General features: G+C 34.4%; 1 protein-coding gene across 2 annotated transcripts in view; it reads right to left on the bottom strand.

Annotated features, from left to right (window-relative positions):
- The window catches only part of LOC136038246 (UPF0489 protein C5orf22 homolog), a 327,878-nt gene that overhangs the window by 26,595 nt on the left and 280,125 nt on the right, over positions 1-21,158 (bottom strand). For both annotated transcript variants that reach the window (XM_065721355.1, XM_065721356.1), the window contains one exon: positions 6,116-6,334. In XM_065721355.1, the coding sequence (XP_065577427.1) occupies positions 6,116-6,334 (219 nt within the window). The remainder of the gene's footprint in view (positions 1-6,115; positions 6,335-21,158) is intronic.

Genomic DNA, 21,158 nt, shown 5'->3' with positions numbered 1-21,158 from the left:
CTTGTGAGAGGTAATTGTAATGCTTGAAATTATCCCCCAATTTCTCCCATTAAGTTTCAATCCCACAACTGTCAGTCCTAGTTAAGTTAAAAAATGGAAGGTTAAAAAATGGAAAGCTAAGTTAAACAAATAATTTAAAATAGGAAGCAAAGGTAAAAAATAAACAGGTCAACTGTAATAGCCCAAAAGGCGATAGGTAATATAAAATAAATTTAACAAGAGAACAAAAAAACTGAAATTATTTTTTTGCTTTTATTAAACTGCATAAAAATGTTTACATCAAAAGTCCCAAATTCTAGCTATTTTGGCGAGAGAACGGAGGATATAATACATTTTGGAAAATTAAACTTATAACTAGTTTTTCGAACAAAAAAGCAGACTAGTTTTTAAAGCAGAGGAAATAGTATTGAACAGGGACGTTAATTCAGGAAGATTTAGAGTAAGAAAGGAGGGCAAAATTTATTTTTGAATATATAAGGATGTAAATTTGTTGTTTGTTGCAATTTCTTCAGTTAAATACAAAAAAAAGGCATTTTCAATGAAAATACAAAAAAGGTATTAAAAAATGGTATTACTTGAAATCTAGGGGGAACAATTCAAGGGAAAGAGGCCCTCACTGATGATACTGGGATTGAACCAATTGATAGAACTTGCTTTGTTTAGGGGAAGGGGATAGAAATACAAGTTCTGCATAATATGTCGCTTAACGCCTTCTGAATTACATGCAGCAGTATTTCAAAATATTTCAAAATAATAAATTCATTATTATTAGAGGTACAAAATTCGAAAGGTTCAATCCACGCCAACCCCTTTCACAGGTTAAACCCATTTGTTAAATAATGGACCTTACAAAATGTATTGATAAAATATTTAATAAACGTTATGACCCTTTTGCATGCAACATTCCTGTAGTTTTGACAAAATAATATATTCATAAATAAGATAAATATTAAAGTACCCGGGTCATCAAGGCCGTATCCAGGATTTTTTCGGGGAGGAGGGGTACAAATAAAACTTTAAAAATGCATGCAAAATTTCTTTGTATTCATTTTTATTATTTTCTTACGAGTCAGACAAACATTTTTTGGGGGGAGGGGGGATTAAAATCCCCCTGGATACGGCCTTGGCCCACCTGGACCAACCTTAGGTCTATTCAAAACTAAAAACCGCGATTTTCGAAGGTTATTAATTTGTTGTTTTAAAATAATAAAGCAGTTAGTCCAATGAAACAATTTGTCAGTGTTGCAACGTTGAATCGTGAAAATAAATGCGCAAAATTCATTATTTAAGTCTGATAACGTTTTTCATCCACAAAATTTCAAACATTTCATATGTTTTAGCTTATTTTTCGTCGATTTTCACTTTTTTTTTAATTTAGCACCCACTACTACCGAAAACTATACAACTGAACATGGACGTTTCTTATTATTAAAATTAAATTCTCAATTCTTACTAATTGTTCAAGACATATGTAGTAATTTACGTATAGGCTTAACACATTCAAATAATTAGGTGAATTTCCACTGTCCTTGATGCTTAGGGTCTTCTTGCAAACGATTAAGTTTGAATTTTTACCTAAATCGTTTATAGATTTACATGTTTTAAATCATACTTTTTATTGGGCTATTATTACTTTTTACTTGTTTTTTTTAAAATTGTGACAAAAACAGAATAAATTTTTGCGGTGGCTATCAAGGGATCGCCAGCTTTCGACTTCTTGACGTACACCTCGAATCGCTCAGTATTCCATACAGTTCAACCCTAGGTAGCACAGTTCTGCCATGGATTTTCCTTTCCCCCAGCGCTTGGTAAAGTTCCGTCACCCTTGTCACACTTTGCCACGCTTGGCACGTGCCACCTCATGCACGTGATTTCTGAAAGCCGGTGACCCCTCAGTCGCCATCCTTGTTTTGGTAGGAACTTTGTATATCATAATCAAACAGTTCGTGGTAACAAACTGTAGTAAGGAGCGACATGTAGTAAAGAACGAACTGTAGTAAGGAGCGACCCGGCTCAATAGTAACCGAAACTCTAAAAAATGGAATTTTGATACCAATAGTTACATCAAAAGAATCGCATTTAATGCTGATTTTAAATATATAAGTTTCAGCAAGATCAGTTATACCCATCAAAAGTTAACCTAACCTGAGAAAATTTGCCTCATTTTAGAAAATAGGGGAAACACCCCCTAAAAGTCATACAATCTTAACGAGAATCACACCGTCAGATTCAGCGTATCAGAGAACAGTATTGTAGAAGTTTCAAGCTCCTATCAACAAAAATGTGGAATTTCGCATTTTTTGCCAGAAGACAGATCACGGATGCATGTTTATGTTTTTTTGTTTGTTTTTTTGTTGTTTTTTTTCCAGAGGTGATCGTATCGACTGAGTAATCCTAGAATGTCGCGAGAGGGCTCATTCTAACGGAAATTAAAAGTTCTAGTGCCCTTTTTAAGTGACCAAAAATATTGGAGGGCACCTAGGCCCCCTCCCACGCTCATTTTTTCCCAAAAGTCAGCGAATCAAAATTCTGAGATAGCCATTTTATTCATCATAGTCTAAAAACCTAATAGCTATGTCTCTAGGGACGATTTACTCCCCCGCAATCCCCGTGGGAGGGGTTGCAAGTTGCAAACTTTGACCTGTGTTTACATATAGTAATGGTTACTAGGAAGTGTACAGACGTTTTCAGGGGGATTTTTTTTTGGTTTAGGGGGGAGAGTTGGGGGGGGGGGGTACGTGGGAGGAAATTTCCATAGAGAAACTTCTCATCCGGGAGGAGAATTTCAATGAAGGGGCGTAGGATTTTCTAGCATTATTTGAAAAAACAATGAAAAAATTAATATGAAAAGTTTTTTGTACTGAAAGTAAGGAGCAGCATTAAAACTTAAAACGAATAAAAATTATTACGCATATGAGAGGTTTACCTCCTCGTTATACCTCACTCTTTACGCTAAAGTATTTTTAGTAATTTCAACTATTTATTCTACGGCCTTTGTGATTCAGAGGTCATTCTTATGGAATTGGGACAAAATTTAAGCTTTAGTATGAAGAGCGACGAAGGTTGAACCCCTCATATACGCAATAAAAAGATACGAATATAGAAGTTCGTTACGTAAGTTAATTCGTAGGTCACATATATTTTTTACCAATGAAAACATTCGTAAAAAATTAAAAGTTTTAGTTGATTCTTTAAGTAATCAAAAACTTGGAGGGCAACTAGGCCTCCTCCCTCGCTCCTTTTTTCTCAAAATCTTCCGATTAATTGTAATTAATTAATATGCAAATTTCGTTTTAATTATTTACGTGCGGAGAGCCAAGATCAAAACATGCATTAATTCAAAAACGTCCAGAAATTAAATAAAAAAAAACAAGTTTTTTAAATGAAAGTAAGGAGCAACATTAAAACTTAAAACGAACAGAAATTACTTCGTATATGAAAGGGGCTTTTCCTCCTCAACGCCCCGCTCTTTATACTAAAGTTCCTTACTGTTTTAAAAATAGAGTTAAGAGAAAGAGTCAAACTTTAGCGTAAAGAGCGAGGCGTTGAGGAGGAAAAGCCCCTTTCATATACGGAGTAATTTCTGTTCGTTTTAAGTTTTAATGTTGCTCCTTACTTTCATTTAAAAAACTTGTTTTTTTATTTTAAATTAAAGTTGAAAGCAGCTTATGCAATCATCTGCTTGTTTAAATTAAAATTCTAAAATGAAGCTATATATCAAATGACTGTTGAAAATAGTATGCTTATAACTTATACAGCTTGAATAATTGAAAGAATAAAAAAAACTGACCAAAAACAAAAACCAGATTTACAAGAATATTCATTAAAAGATCAGTTTTTTCAAAGGTCAAACTCTAGGAATAGTTATTACATTATGCATATTAGCAATTTGGATTATTGCCAGGGTATTTAACTTTTTGGAATAACTTCTTTTTTTGCAAATCAAGAAGAATGTTTATAACTGTGGTACAATCATTTCATACATAGATAAAAAGTAGTGTTTCAAAACCTGTATTGGAAAGGAGATAGAACTGACCAGTGTGATGCTGAATGACAAAACACAAATCAAGCAGCGAAAAAAGCAGTAGCTACATAAGCAGGAGACAGTTATATGTAAATCTATGAGCAATACATGTAAATCCCCACAATTCACATACACCAAACTCTCATGGTGTTTAGTATTCTTCCAAAATTTTCTAAAATCGCCTTATATTAAAGTAGTTACAGGAAAAACAAAAGTAACTAGGGGATGCCCACTCTCTCCCCGTGGCGTACATCCAAGAGCGTCATTCGTTCCAACACAAGTGGAACACTTATACCTCTTTGCTTCAGTGATGGGAAGGTTCACCCAGTTGTTGATCGCAACATGGTATACAAACCTTGGGCAATCCTTCAATTATCGCTTGAAAAAAGACTTAAATTATATCTCGAGCCTTTATCTTTTTTAGAATGTGTTTCAGGCCCACACACGAGGGGGGAGGGTTGATACATCACCTCCGAAATATCATGATCTTCGTTATTTCTCCATTATTTTCAACAGTCGTCCCACAAAGTGTCTCCTTCTGTGCAGTGTTATCCAATTGTCCCCCCCCCACCTCCCGAGATAAATTCTAGTCCATAAACGTGAGATATTTAAATAGTTTCGGTATGAATTTGGGGAGTTATTTATATTAGGCAGTCTATAGAAAGGGATGTACCAGATTCAAAGAGAAAGCAAAAAATAGAGAGATTTTAAGCAGAATAAATGGAATTATAGGAACAATAGTAAATGGTTAAAGCTTTACGAAAGACACACAGTTTCAAAGGAACTGTTTTTGCATGTCTTAAGTTTAAATATGGCTCTTTAATTTTCTTTGAAAGTCTCCTTTTACGGAAAGTTTTTTTTTTCAAATTAACGTCTACAAAGACAGTATTTAATTAATGAATTATTTTGTCCGTAGCTATTTTTATGTTAAGAAAGAGAGGTTTTTTTATGTTTTATCGAAGCTGTTTGAATAATTTTCTGTGTTTTTTAAGTGAGATAATTTCAATGATTGTCTTAATTAAAAAGGGAATATCTATTGCTTCGTCTATGCATGGTTGTTTATGTCTCCTGGGACGTATATAATGTCGTAAAAACTAAAAAATTTGGATTCCAACGATTTATCGATGCTATTGTGAACCTTTGTATATCGAAGTCTGTCAAAATCACCTTGACATATGGAACCTCAATATATCGAAATACTTGATACAACAATTTTCATTTCTCTCTGAGATTCGATACATATCGAAGTTCGGAAGTGCTGGTCTTCAGCAGTGTCGATGAGACGATTGATGGAAAACAAAAAAAAATGTAAAAATGATTAAGAAAACCAAGAGAACCAGGGTGATTTTCAGACCGTTGAAACAAAATGAACCGAAACCATCAAGGCGTTCTCAGTGCTCAAACAAAGAATAAAAAAAAACAGTAATAATAGTAATAATTAAAAGAAAAAACTCATAACTATTTGAAGTGAACTTGACAGAACAGAAGAAACGCTGAAACAAGTAATAATTAAAAAACAACTAAGAACAAATGGACGACCATCCACAGACTAGATGGGGCGAGAATTGTGTACCTAGTGATTAATTTTTCATGTCTACAAACCTAGTTTTTCTAAAACGGTAAACAGATTTTGGTTTAAAATGAGTTTATAATATAATATAATTATATTGTATATTATAACGTATACTATATAATATGAATTTTATTATAATTATATAATATATTTATATATAATATACTACATTATAATATAAGAAATAAAATATTATTTGATCCCAGGGTCATATCCAGTTTTTTTCGGAGGGTTTTTTACAAATGATTTCTTTTCAGCCGGTTGGGGGGGGGGAGATTTAGAAAGAAAACGAAAAATACATCAATTTTTTTATAATTATTTTTGTTACGTTTTTTAATAGTCGGACAAACATTTCGGGCGGGGGGGGATCAAACCCCCTAATCTTCCCTGGATACGACCTTGCTTGATTCTCTTTGTATTAAATTGCTGTAAATTGGGTGTATATGAACTGCCTTAATATATTTTAATGGAGACAATCTACTACACCAATGAAGACTGGCCTTTAAGTTGAGGATTACCTTGCTATTGTTATAGCATTTGGAGTGTATCCAAGGTTTTTAAGGAAGAGTTCAACATCAGGCATATAAATATTGGCAATATCCCCTCTCGTTGAAACATGGTGTGGTAAGCCATTTTCATCAATTGTGCATCCAGCTTCATGAATTGATGTCCAATCAATTTTTATATCGGAGTACGACCTCAACACCGAGTCAACTAAGCCAACTGCTAATTTCCTCCTGAAAAATCAGTGAAAAATAAGAGAAATAGAAAAAAAAAATCAGTTCGAAAATAATTCATCTTTGAAGGTTTGATGAGATATTGGCATGTTGGTATCGTCAAGACAAAATGTTGTGTTCTTTTTTCTCGGTTAGGGATTGGTACTCGAAGGAGTCCTTAAACCAATTACAACCTTGTTCACCTTATTCGTATGAATGCAATTCAGCTGAAAACTAACCAGCTGTAGCTATATCGGCTATGTCAGCCACAACTGTAAATGCAACATAGAAAACAACTATATACAGCCCATAGAAAAACAAATTTTTAAAATTAAGATTTGAGGAAGAGTGTATGGTAATAAAATTTATATTCCACAATTACTTAAGAAAAATGGGGTACTTGTGTATTATTCAGACCACACTCAAAAGTGAAGTTAGGTTCTTTCGTGAAACAAACTACGATGCAGGTACATTTTGACTAAATATTTTATATATAGAGGTGGTTAGGTTAGGTATTTGATATATAACACCTCCCTCTAAATCGCAAATATATCGCCCAAACTTTTGATAAAGCTAATGAAATAAAACAAAATATGATGAAAATATATTATTTTAATAGGAAAATTATAAAATTATAACTTAGAATTATGTACCCAGAACGCAGAAATGTCGTTAAGAATGGCGTCAAAAGGAGGTCTTCCTTCTGCCTTTACTGCCGCCCGCCGCATGTACTCTACTAAATGTGATTGTAAATAATTACGGGATTCATCTATTTCCACTGTATAACCCATTCCTCTGATTTTCCTACAGTTTTTCTGTTGCATAGAAAACATACACACTTCACGAAGGTGGTTATTCCAATCGATAACTGTTGGTCTTAGAAATGGCTAGCTCTCGGTCACACAGGACCACATTTGTCAATTTGTAAACCCAGCAATAAATGAAACGAACTGCAGTATAAATAGTATTCTACTGTCAGCAAATCACGTATTTATACGCAAATTGACTTTTTTCAAACATGGCCTATTGTTACAGTTCCAAAAATGTTCCTTCTCGTAAGAGTATAAAGTCTTGTTGTGTCCATTGACGCACTCTTTTGTTGTGGACAACAACCCTTTATCCTGGAAAAAAAAATAATTGCCTCCTTTTAAGTCTTTGGCATACCCCAAATCTTCATTTTAAAATCCATGTTCAGACACTATCTTCTATCACTATGCGTAGCAAACTAAATCGAGTTTTGTCTTTGTGGCTCAGAAACCGGATTTTCTCATAAAATGTAACTGCACCGTAGTTTGTTTCACAAAAGATCCTAACTTCACTTATTGAGTGTGTTCTAAATAATACACAAGTACCAAAAGTGGCAGTAAGTACATGTTAGCTGTACATTTTAACAAAAAGAAATATATTTTTTTTTTATTCTAGAGTAGAAAAAAAAAAACAACAAAGGCTATCAAACCCCTAAGCCAAAATAAAACTGTCAAAATCTTATTATTTGAGAGGTAGCATCTCAATATCTCTGTTTCGTTTCCAATACTTTCCATGCATACGCTTTTTTACATGTTTTGGTTTTTCCCTTGTTTCATTAATTTTTTTTTTTTTTTTGTTATTGTAACGTACTTCGTTTCAATTGTTGTTTTTAGTATTTCGCTCACGACCTAGGGACTTTGTTACAATAATTTCGTTCATTCATATATAACACAAATTTCTTATAAGATTTTCGACATCTTTTTTTGTATCCTGAAAAGTATCTTTGTTTAGTCCATGAAGATACAACTTTTTAATAACCGGACGTCAGCAAATAATACTAGTTGCTGTCAAATCTTGTTCTTTGCTGACAATAGCCTTCTAAAGCGGTATGCTATGAATATCAGTAATGATTACTCCACCTTCTTATATGGGGGCTCAGCACAGGGATTCGTTCGCATAAGAAAATCGATTTTTACGGGCTTTGATCCGCAACAAAGAAAAAGCGTGGGCGGCTTAGTGATTGGTTAGCTCTGGTTATTTATAAAACTTGCTATGTTTGATGAACGAGCAGGGTTGCCAGAAATCACAAAATAGTGTGAACTGTCAGGTTATTTTTTTGCCAAAATCATAGACGTTAGAAAAAGAATAATCATCACAATCTGTAATATTTTGCGGTCCGACTTCGCCGATTACAGAGAGTCAAGCTATGCTTTAGACTAGAATTCCGTTATTCAAAAATGTAATAAATTGATTTGCGAGAAACAGGCGTCTATCGCTCGGGATTTGATAGAAATATAGGCTACGTTGTTTAGTCGTGATTGGAAAATATATTTCCAATCTTGTGAGACAACGTACAACGAGTTTGTTCCAGTGCTGAGTATGTTTCCAACAATAAGCAACGTTCACTTTTATTTTTGTTTGGTTATGCTAAGGCGACACCCACTTTCAGAAATCACATACACCAGACGAAAGTAAAACAGTTCAAAATAGGGATGAAACCTTTTTATTGACAGTGAATAGATATAAAATTATTTGTGGTCTTCGAAGTGTGGTCTTCGAAGTTATCCACATCGATAGGTGGTGAGTGCCAAGCGTGGCGGAACTGTGTGGCAAACTTGACGTTCTGAGATGAAAACCAGGTGGCGGAAATGGGGAGCCACCTCGGCTTATAGGCTTACCAGTAAATGCATCACATTTTATATTAAGGATTTGCGTATTTTGATCTGCCTGTGATTGGGCTTTTGCGTGCGCTATTATTTTGGTGAATTTTGTCTTCACAATATATATTACATATCACCCTAATAAAGCAAACAAAGTGCTGAGTTTTCTAGCTTATCAGTTCCCCGTGCTCGTTGTATGGGAGGATATCTTTTCCCCAGAATCCGGGAACTCTACAGAGTTTGTTAAGAATCGAAAGATTCCTCGGAGACAAAGTTTCAAGCCAAAAATTACAATATACACTAACAATGTGTTTTCCTAATAATACACATGTTTGTTAGGAAAAATAAGACAAATTAGCTTTAGCTCATAAATTGCCCCCTAATAAATATTTGACAAAGTGTTCGTAACTGAAAACCTTATTAGAATATAGAATGTTTTCCATGGATATGAAGTTTCCATTTAATGCTTATTATTATTCGCATATAACAAGTATTTATTCAGAACGGAAAAAATACGAGAACGTTTTTCTTTATTCAGAGAAGAAAACGTTCTACCTTTTAGATGATAGTTAAATAATAAAAAAACAAATTTTTCAACTGAAAATAAGGAGCAACATTAAAACTCAAAACGAACATAAATTATCTCGTAGATGGAGGGGTTGCCCTCCTCCTTGGTACCTTGCTCATTACGCTGAAGTTTTTAGCACTTTTAAAAGAGCTTCTTGTTCTAATTAAACGGCCCTTGTATTTCAGGAGTCGTTCTTTAAAAATTAGGACAAATTTTAGCGTAACGAGTAATGCATCGAGGAGGAGGGCAACCCCCTCATACACGGATTAATTTTTGTTAGTTTTGAGTTTTAGTGTTGCTCCGTACTTTCAGTTGAAAAATTTGTTTTTTAGTTAATTCCTGATGGTTCTTTTTAAATAATGTCGTTAAATCTGGCTTCCTCTCGCTTTACAGTAGACTACTTTGTAGAAAGTTTCTCCCACGTAAAATACCCCCCCCCCCATAAAATTCCTTTTTAGTTTTAGATTTTTAGTTTTTCGCTTTTAGCTTTTAGTTTTGAGAAATATGTATTAGTTTTGCATATGGTCAAACTGCAGCTGATATTCTTAACAATGTTAGGTCATTCTGAGGAACTTACCTTTTAGTTTGAGAAGCTAGGATGTATATGGTCTAAATGCACCTGATATCCTTAGTAAGGGTTCGATCATTTTGAGGAACTTAGCTTTGAGTTTTGAGAAACAAGGATGTAGGCTATATAATCAAAATCCATCTGTTATCCTTAGCAATCTTAGATCATATTGAGGAACTAAATAGAAATTGGTCCATGATACAAACTGGGGCCCCCTTGCCTGGGGCAGTATATACAGGTGGAGATAGAAGAAGGTCTCACATATGTACACTCAAACGAGCCCACCGACGTGTGCACACGTTCCGTAGGTTACAAACCTTCTCCCAGTAATAAGTTAAATACCAGCCTCTGATAAGGGCTACCTCCACCTTTTGGGCGAGATCTTGCGGTTAACTCTATTCCCTTTTGAAAAGTGGCATCCCTGGAGGAGATTTTAACCTAGTAAACGACACAGTATTCGCGAAGGATTTTGATTGATGGATATTTCGTCTGTGTTTAGTGTGTTTTGGTGGGCGTTTTTGGGCTGAAAAATCTCGAACAGGCCTTATCAGGAATTTCAGAAACTCATATCCATGGGGTAAGTACCATGAAATTAGGTGATATAAAATTTGTTTAGTCAGACAGGAAGGATGGGGTACATAGACAGGGAGTAGGGCTCATGATGAATAGGGAAGCTGCTAAGTCTTGTTTAGGCTGGGAAGGTATTAATAATAGAACACCAATTGCTCATTTTATTACTAAAAAGTTCAGGGTATCAATTGTAGTACCATATGCCCTTGTAGAACCAACTGACGGAGATACTAGTGACTCACATGAATTTTACTCACAGTTACAGGAGCAAATAGACAGGGTCCCATGTATAAATATGGTGTTTTTATTAGGAGATTTTAACACCCAGGTCGGTAAAATAGGGACACATACATGGGTGCCGGCAGGGGAGGGGCAGGAGGGTCATGCCCCAGGGAAATTTGGGACTATAAAGTAATTATAAGGAAACCAAAGGAAAGAGAGTAGAATAGGGAAAAACCATCAAAAAAATGTGTGTTGTTGGTTGCCTGCTAATAGATTTTGAACATTAATAAAGAAAATAAAAGTTTAATTTGTGACTGAGTGACCCCTTTCGAGTTTTCCACAAAGATTTTTCTTTATGATTTGCTTGGAGCAACAAAAAATTCAAATTCTTCGTAGTAATGAATGGTAAGTAAATAACGACCCTTGTCAATAACGAAAGTATAAGAGCCTAACTATTGATAACATTCAATCAAAGAATCAGTTTTTTATGGTGATCCTAAATGTGCATTTGTTTATTAGTAATTACTGCGGTTATAAGTACACGGACAGTTCGTATAATTATAAAAAACACAAGGAAAACAACTTAATAAGGGAACATTTCGGAAAAAAACACACTGTCAACTTAGGTTGCATTACAAGAGTACCCATGAGCTGATGTATGAAGCCACTATAACCAGAAATGTTCCCCTGAGCCGAATGCTGGTAATTTCTGCTTTTGTGTTTTATTATCATTTTTTTCCAGGAGTGATTGTATTTATCTAGTTGTCACTTTGAAAAAGATTTAATTTTTTCAGTTATGAAGTACAAAGGTGTCAAATATTCAAAATTTCAGTATTCAAAATTAAATTAAAATATTGACTTAAAAATTTTTATCTGATTTTCTTAATCTTAGTTTTAATATTTTACTTTGAACAAACTACTTTGATAATGCATTACTTTTATATTACATTTTACATTACTTTGAACATTTTGAGTTTGATAACCAAGTTCAAACTGTCGATATTGTTAAAAAATATCCGTTCAACGCTTCGGCATTGCTCAACAGAACTAAATACTGGTACTTTATACCTTAGTTTTTGTAAGTAGGCTATTGTTTTGTGTATTTTTTGTAATTCCTTACTTTTTTCACTTTTATATACTTTTACCTTAATTGACATACTTTTTCCTTTGCCTTAGAAAAATATTAGCCTTTAAGAAATAAAGAAAAAAAACTAGTTTTTTCAACTGAAAATAAGGAGTAATATTAAAACTTAAAACGAACAGAAATTATTAGTTATATGAGGGGGGTTACCCTGTCCTCAACACTTCGCTCTTCACCCTAGAGTTTTCCGCACTAAAAAAAAGTTACTCATTGTTCTTTTAAACGACCCTTGTGTTTCGGGAGTTGTTTTTAAAGAATTCGGATAAAATTTAAACTTTAATGTAAAGATTGATGTGTCGAGGAGGGGGCAATCCCCCTCATATACGTAATAATTTATGTTCGTTTTAAGTTTTAATGTTGCTCCTTACTTTCAGTAGAAAAAATCGTTTTCTTATTTGATTTCTGATCGTTTTTAAATAACGCCAGGATACCTGGCTCCACCTCCACGGAAAAATCCCCCTCCCCATAGAGATATTCTCTGGAAAATTCTATTCAGGCGAAAATTTACCCTAGACAATTACCATTTATATCTCCACGCGTAAAAATAAGTCAGTAAAGAGAAAACAAGCCATATCGAATAAAGGAATTTCGTATAAGAATTCTGGCAAATTCACCCAGTGTAAAATTTCCCCTGAACCCCCTGGGAACTTCCCTCTCCATGGAAAATTCTCCCAGCAGAAAGTTTGTCCTCCTCTCCCACCCGAAAAATATATGTATGCTTCCAATAAAAAATAAGACAATGGGCAAATTCATAACTTAAAAACCTTTCTCCGGGGGCTTTAGGAGGTCATTTTATGTCCAAAGACATAGTTATTGGGCCTTTCAACTATGCTGGAAAAAAAACCTATCTCAAAATTTTGGTCGGACGATTTTGGGGAAAAAGTGGCGTGAGAGGGGGTCTCGTTGCCCTCCAGTTTTTTGGTCACGAAAAGGGGGCACTAGAACTAAAGTAAACAATCTTCCGAAGTTCTAGGCCCACTGGGTCGATATGATCACCCAGTGGGGAAAAAACAAATAAATACGCATCCTTGATCTTTCTTCTGGCAAAAATTACAAAATTCTACATTTTTGAAGATATGAGCTTGAAACCTCTACAGCAGGGTTCTTGGATATGCTGAATCTGATGATGTGTTTTTCATTAAAAATTTATGACTTCTAGGGGGTCTTTCCCCCTTTTTTGAAAATCATACAATTTTCTCAGGCTTGTAGCTTTTGAAAGGTAAGATTAAACTTAATGAAACTTATATATTTCGAATCAGCATAATAAGCCAATTCATTTGATATATCTATTGGTATCAAAGTTCCGTTATTTAGAGTTTCGAGTACTATTGAGTCGGGTCGCTCCTTACTTGCAGTTCGTTACCACGAACTGTTTGATTATCCATTAAAATCCAAATGGAGATCAGTGAAAAATTGATAGTTGTTTCTGCCCTACTATAAGTATTGTATTCATAAAACTTTACAGTTTCATGAAATGTAATTAAACAAATTGAGAAGGTTTTTCAACTAAAGTAAAGAGGAAGCATAAAAATTAAAATAAATATAAATTACTCTGTATATAAGGGGGACTGGCCCCTTCTCAACACTTTGTTGATTAAACAAACGTTTTTTAGTGCTTTGAAAAATCTTAAAAAGCCAAACTTCACAGTAAAGAGTAGGGAGCTAAAGAGCAGACATCCCCCTTCATATAAAGAATGTTCTATTTAAATAGGTTCCAAATCTGTTCCTTGTTTTCAGTTGAAAACTCGTTTTTTATTATTTAATTTCTGATTATTTTCCGAATCATAACCAGGCTTAACCAAGCTATAATTTGAGTTACCGATCCCTTAAATCCCTGGTTAATTGCTTTTAAAATGTGAAATCCACAATTGTACGTTCATTAGTACCGTCCTACGTTTAAATTTGCAATTTCAGTTTTGGATAAAATTTGAAAATACTTAAAAAATTGGTAATGGATAGCAATTTTGGTGAAAAATCCTTGTTAGTATTACTACTGAAGAATTTCAGTTGGATGAAAAGGAGTATTATTGTTTGTATGGATGAAAATTCTGCGAGACTTTTGATCTTCTACATAACTGAAGTCACACCAACCTCTACGATAGGATTTCCTTATCAATAAATACATTACATACATTCGTTTAAATACATTGAAGTACTTCATATAAATAGAAAAAAAAAATATTACCATTTAAAATTGTTGAAAACTAAGTTCCTAGCAGTATTTGTCAACCCAAAGAAATTTCCTGGCGGGGCTGATGATGACCTGCCTTGCCTTTTCCACCCATGTGCTTTTAGATATGGGAATGTAGCATTTTAGGTGTATAGAGAAACATTTTAATTAATTCCTACTCCCCCTACCTCTTTCAACATTTATCTGAAGCCTCAGGAAGAGTAACCAGTTTGTTCATTACAATGTACTTTTGTAGGAATCTGCCCTACCCCCACCTACACAAGGACTCACCCCCCCCCCTCAATGTAGCTGATACGCAATTACAGATCACCAAACATAGCCTAGTTTCATTACAAATAAAGCAAATCAACTTGGTTAAATCCAGTAATGCCACCGTTTGGCATTACTTCTTTTGCAACTGGAAAGCCTAAAATATAGTTATTGGTACTTTAAAATCAATTAGCTCCTCTGAATTTTAAATTGATTGCAAATTCGTCCTCTTCTGGATAAAGTCGTAGTTTGGTGCCCAAAACCACCTAAACTGTCATGCAACCACCACTGCTATTTTGGCGTCTGCCCCACTGGAAAATTTTCTGTCGGCACCCTTGGATAGATGGTATCCTAGCCTTGGTAAATTCGGTGTAGGAAAAGAAAAAAAAGTAATAGCTAAAGAGTTTTACTATTTTGTACCTATAACAATCTAGCTATAACCAATGCGGTGTTTGGTCATAAAATGGCCCATAAGTTACCATGATATTCACGTGATGGTAAGACAGCAAACCTATTTGTTACATAAACTTATTAGTTACATTTTAGTAAACCGAAGACTGGCGGGATCAGTACAAGATAATAAGGTGTATAGGAGTGCTGCTATTGGTGTTGAAAGTAAAGATCACCATATAGTAGTGTCTAGGATAATTTAAAGCTGAAATTTTGGAAGGGTAACAAACTCCCGGGAAGTTTTGATGTTGGTCGACTCCAGGATGAGAATCTGAGAGCAACTTTCTAGGAACAGTTAAATATAAACTTGAGAGTTTAAAATTTGACAATGTAGAAGATGGTTGGACTAATTTTAGAAAAATAATTTGTGAAGTTGCTGATAGTATCTTAGGGAAGAAAGTTAAAACTGCGGCTAGGAATGTTAGTGAAAAAGCTTTGTGTTTAATAGAGAGGAGAAGGGGCTTGTACAAGAACTATGTGAGTGATAGATCGTGTGAAAACAAGAGGAATATAAAGAAAGTGGGGAAACCATCAAAATATGAACTAAGGAGGTGTGAAGTGGAGGCCATGGATAAAATTGAATCTGGAAGATACAGCTAGACGGCATAACAGTAAAATATTGTACTGGCAGGTTAATTGACTGAGAGGGGGTAGGCAACCCGGATTTGTCCCAGTTAAAGATAGGAACGGGACCAAAATTAGTGATAAGGAAAGAGTTAAAGAGAGATGGGCAGAACATTTTGAGAATGTGCTAAACCGAGATAAAGTTGCAGTAAAAGATATAGAGGAAAATGAAAAGTTGGATGTTACCTTGGATGTGAAGGAAGATCTGTCTGGTGAGGAAGAATTAGCGACAGTACTAGAAGGATTAAAAATAATAAGGCTTCACGTACAAAAAAAAATAAGATTATGAATATAGTTTTTGAAAAAGGGGAAGTACCTAACAGTATTAAAAAAACCTTAACTACTAAACCTTAACCACTGTTCCAGTTAAGGTAAGAAATGAGGTTAGCAGCTGGTTTTGTATTAAATCAGGAGTAAAGCATCCCCCTTTATATGGATAATTTTGATTGATTGACTTTATCTTAAGGAGTACAGGAAAGCCGATGGGAGAACACGGAATCAAATGGGGAAAAAACTCTCTTGGACTTAGATTATGCTGATGATTTAAGCATCCTAGATGAAAGTGTGAGCAAAATGAATGAGCTCTTAGAGGTTTTGCGAGTTCAGGGTGCTAGAATAGGTTTGAAAATTAATGTTAAGATAAAGTCAGGAACTTTGACAAGTTGAGAAAAATTTTGTAACAAAGGAACAAAAAAATTCTGGCAAATAGCACGAGGATCTATTAACTTTCTACTACAGAGAAAATACTGGGAGCTGAAACCTAGCCCGAACTTTCTACTACAGAGAAAATACTAGGAGCTGAAACCTAGCCCGAACTTTCTACTACAGAGAAAATACTGGGAGCGGAAACCTAGCCCGAATACCTTGAATCATTGGATAACACAAAGGATGATGGACTAGAGGATTTATGACAGAGTTTAAGGCAACAGAGGTCCTACTCACTAAGAGAGGAGGATTACAAACTTATATCATCAAATACGCATGAGGAGATTGGTAAAGCCCTGAAGTCTATTAAGGGGGGATCTGCACCAGGGACAGGTGGGATCCCAATGAAAATTTGGAAGTGGGAAAAAACATGTTTTGCTGCAATTTTGATTAGTTTATTTTCACCTTTGGTAAGTTCGTGTAGGTGTCCTGAAGAGTGGAGTTTGTCAGTTATGATACTTGTAGCGTTTGTCATGTTTTTTTCGTCGACAGTTTTTTTTCCTTTAGACTGAAATTTCGTTTTGATTGAATTTTCCTTTCCTTTCATTTTTCTTTTCTTTTTTTGTGTGTAGCGTTTGTCATATTTTTTTCGTCGACAGTTTTATTCAATTCGATTGAATTTTCCTTTCGACTGAATTTTCGTTTCGTTTTTCTTTTCTTTTTTTTGTGTGTAGCGTTTGTCATGTTTTTTTTTCGACGACAGTTTTTTTCTCCCCTTGATAAAGGCTTGCCGACATGAAGTAGAAACATCCGGATTTTATTATTGTTTTTGTTCTAAACAGTTATTTTTTATTTTTCTCTATGGTATTATAAAAATTTCACTCGTTTAAAAAAATTTTCATTTCAACTGTAAATGGAGAGGCAGTGTGGTCTAGGAAGTTATTTGTAGTTATTTATAGACATGCAAATACAAAATAGTTACGATTCTAAATATTTCAGTCAAAATGAGCCTTCTACACAATTCCCCGCAAAATTGTTCACTTGCAAGATAGAAACACTTATGGGCAATATAGTCCATAATTAAAAAGCATGAATACATTTTTAAAGGAAAAAAGCTACATTAGAAAAGAGAAATTGACAAGACCTATCCAGATAAATTTCTTTAGAAAATGTTTTAAAGAAAGGGTTTTAACCGTTGCATGACAAAAGCGCTTAGTATATCCTATCTGTAACCAAATTTTATGCAAAGTATTTTGGCCTAAGTTTGACCCCCTTTAAAAGAGCTTTTTTCTCACAGAGACTTTCCCAGCCACTTTTTTCCAAGGATCCCAACTCAAACTTTGCATATTTCAATTTTACATACGTTATTCACAATACCTATCTTATGCATAAATAGTTCCAAGTCATTGTGGGTAGAGGGTGAATCGACACCCTAACCCTTTTATACCAAGACACTGGTATGATTTGCATATAAACCCCCTGTGTAGGGATGCTGTGGGAATTTCTTAGAATATGCAAAAGTAATTTTTTGTAAATGATTTTACCTCTGGTAGATTTGCATAAGAACCCCGGGAATCAAAGGGTTGTGATATTTAGTTTCTATAGACTATTAAGAAAATAAAAAGGGACTCAAAAATCAGTGTCATTTAATAGGGACAAAAAACTCCTGCGTGAAAATAACAATAAATTACGGGTGCATATCTCGGATATAACTAGATAAATATGGGATACGCGTCCAAGGATATATAATAGCGTAATATAATAAAGTCGATGAATAAAATATTGAATATAATATTTGTTTTCGAAAGAAATGGTTTTTGCGTTTTTTCTGTAATTTGTTGGCAATAAAGTTGGAAAGCTTTGATGGTATTTTTCAAAATAAAAAAGAAAAAAACGATTCCAAGTAACATTAACATTATTCATAAAATTGTCAAAAAAATGATGTAAAGATAAAATGGCCTTGTTTCAATCAGTGGTACAGCTAACCCAACCCCTTTGAAACCTCCATTTTGGAAGGCTTACTTTTAGCGTTGGAGCTTGAGGCGTTTTGGGAGGTAATTTTTCCAAAAAAGTTTTTCCAAAGAGGCTCACAAATGATTTTAAGATACCGCAGCCTCTTAAGTACATGATTTTTTTTTTGTCGTATTGTAAAATACACATGCAGCAGAGCGTTTAAACGTAGTCCAGATTCTGTTCCAAAGAGATCCAACTGGTTTTGGGGGAGGGAGGTAAAACTACATAAAACCTCTTTTATTCTTTTAATTTTCAATTAAACCTCTATCAGCAAAAGCCATATGAGTCTTTTGCATCTTATTATGTTATAATCAATTATTAAATCTAAATGTTTACTTGTTATTTTACATGAATATTTTTAATATTTTATTATTTGCAATCTATATACTATATTATTTATGCTTTATATTACTGTGTATTTTTCCTTTTCCCGGCATTCAAAGTGTAAAAAAAACTATTAATTCAAAAATAGTTTCGTTTGTAAATAAGTAATCTGATCATACACATACGCAGGGAGGCCTCCAGGCCATGGCCCTGAAATCCTAAAATTCCCATATCTCTTGGCCCTTCTGATTCAAATAATCAAATAAATTTACTTTATTATTGCTCCCTTCCTCCTAAAAAGATCTTACAGATGACCCTGAATCAAAAGCATGTATTTTTTATATTTTCTAAGGTTTCAAAGAGAGTTTGTTCTGGGTTTCTTCCCCTTGACAAGCAAAAGTAGGTAGTACTATGCCAATTGACCTGGGCGAAGCCGAAGTCCTGCCTTTTGCAAAAATAACATTGACAACCTCCTATTTAACCTTAAAACTTTGACTGAATTGCACGCAGCAAATACTGAAGATAAACCTTTATCTCTTTGTCAATTAATGAATATAGGGAATTGGTTGTGGTTGAGAATGGTTGTCAGAGGCTTTCCGTAATTCAATGTAAAATCAAGATGCTAATGACAGCTGAAATTTAAAATCAATTTCTTCCTAAAAAAAAATAGAAGACTTTATGCCACAGATTTGTTCGGTATAATTTCAGTCCAGAACAAAATTATTAGCTATCAATTAAGGATGTAGCAATCCTTTTCAAACAGTTTATAACTCCATGAAATCCCATCTAGGGGGGTTCCCATCGAAGGATTTCCATTTGGAACCCTTCGGCTTAAAATTCCTTATCTAAATCTGTTTTTCGGAGGGAAATTTACAACTTTTAAGTCCCTGCACATAAACCTTTCAAAAAAAAAAAAAACAAAAAAAAAAAACAGGCATTTATCTTGCATGAACTACGTGACTTTTCAGGTACGAATATGCCATCGCGCAAAATTACTTAGCCTGTAGCCTAACTGGAAAGCCCAATACCTAATTTTTTGACACATCTAAATCGACTGGCTATCTTGGAAATGCTAATAATGGCAACTTCGCTGCGTTACTTCCAGATATAAAAAAAAATTTTGTCCCATTCATCACAGAAAAAAAAAATATCCAACTAGTTTTCTCTCTTTTTTTTATTGCAGTGTATTTTTCTGACTTGTATTTTGTTCAAGTTTGGTTTGGCCGTTTTTTATTAACTTTTTAATTAGCTTATTACAGTTTATTTATTGACTCATAATTAATTATTCATTATGGTTTTTATTTTTCGTTGTTGTTTTTTGCGTTGTTAGTGCAACCATGTATTTTGTGGACTCCGAAGTCCGAATTCGGCCCTTTGACGGCTTGTGATAGATATCTTTTTGAAATAAAATATCTTACCTTATCTAACTTAATCCTCCTTGAGGCAAAATTATAGTTTGGTGCCACAGAATGGTAGAAAACGTCACTTTTCCGAAACAAAACCTTTTTGGTCAATGAAAAAAGGCACTAGAACTTTAAATTTATATTCAAAAGAGCCCTCTCCCACTCTTCTAGGACCGTTGGTTCGATACAATCACCCCTGGGAAATACAAATTAACACGCATCCGTGATCTTTCTCCTAGAAACAAAAACAAAAATGCAAAGTTCCAAAGTTTTGTAGCATATCAGAGAACAATGGAGTTCTCTGATATGCTAAATCGAACGATGTGATTTTCATTTAGATTACTTGTCTTTATCGGGGGTGTTTCTCTTGTTTTTTTTTTCAAAAAGCAGGCAAATTTTCTCTGGCTCAGGGTAATTGTAATTTTAAACTTTATTAATTCTATAAATTTGGGATCAGCATAAAAAGCCATTTTTTCATATAAATACTGTTATCGAAATTACTCTTTTTTAGACTTCGGTTATTATTTCCGAAGTTGCTCCTTACTTACAGTTCGTTATCATGAACTGCTTGATTGTTTTTGTTTTTTTTTCCCAGGGGCAATCATATTGAAGCAACGGTCGTATAAAACTTGGGAGGGTGCTCATACGATTGGGAGTCAAAAGTTCTAGTTCCCCATCAAAGATTCAATAGTAATCTAAGAGCAACAAACCCCCCTCCCAGGCTCTTTTAGATGTTCTTCCCTTAAAGACATCTGATCAAAATCTCGACACGGCCATTTGTTCCAAATAAAGTTCTGATACCAAACCGGTAATAGTGTTCCGATAAAAGTCCGATAGCTATGCCTTCGGGCATGAGATGCCCGAAGAGACAAGGGCTCAAGGGCTCCAGAGCCCTTGAGACAAGGGCTGTAAGTTATGCAAGTTGAATGTTGTTTACATGTAGGGTTTTTTATTTGGAACAGAGGGCAGGTTAGATCCTGAGTCTTGAGAAATGTTGAGGGGGTTAAGTTAAGACTTTAGGGAACGCCATCAAAACACACTATGTGCATGAAGGTTGTCAAAAAGGCGTACCAGCAAAATCTGAGGAACGGCTGAGAGTATTAAGTTGAAATTCTCAGGGCTACTAATACTATGGTGTTGTTACTACTACTACTACTATTGAACTAAATTGAAAGAATTTAAGTTCATTCAGGCTGTAAAATGGCATATGTGCATCGTCTCAGGCACATAATTGGGTTCTAAGTTTAAAC

This window comes from Artemia franciscana, chromosome 17, assembly GCF_032884065.1.
Source record: "Artemia franciscana chromosome 17, ASM3288406v1, whole genome shotgun sequence".
Taxonomy (NCBI): Eukaryota; Metazoa; Arthropoda; class Branchiopoda; order Anostraca; family Artemiidae; genus Artemia; species Artemia franciscana.
Note: the sequence above shows the minus strand (reverse complement) of the source record. Positions and strands in the feature narration are given on the sequence as shown.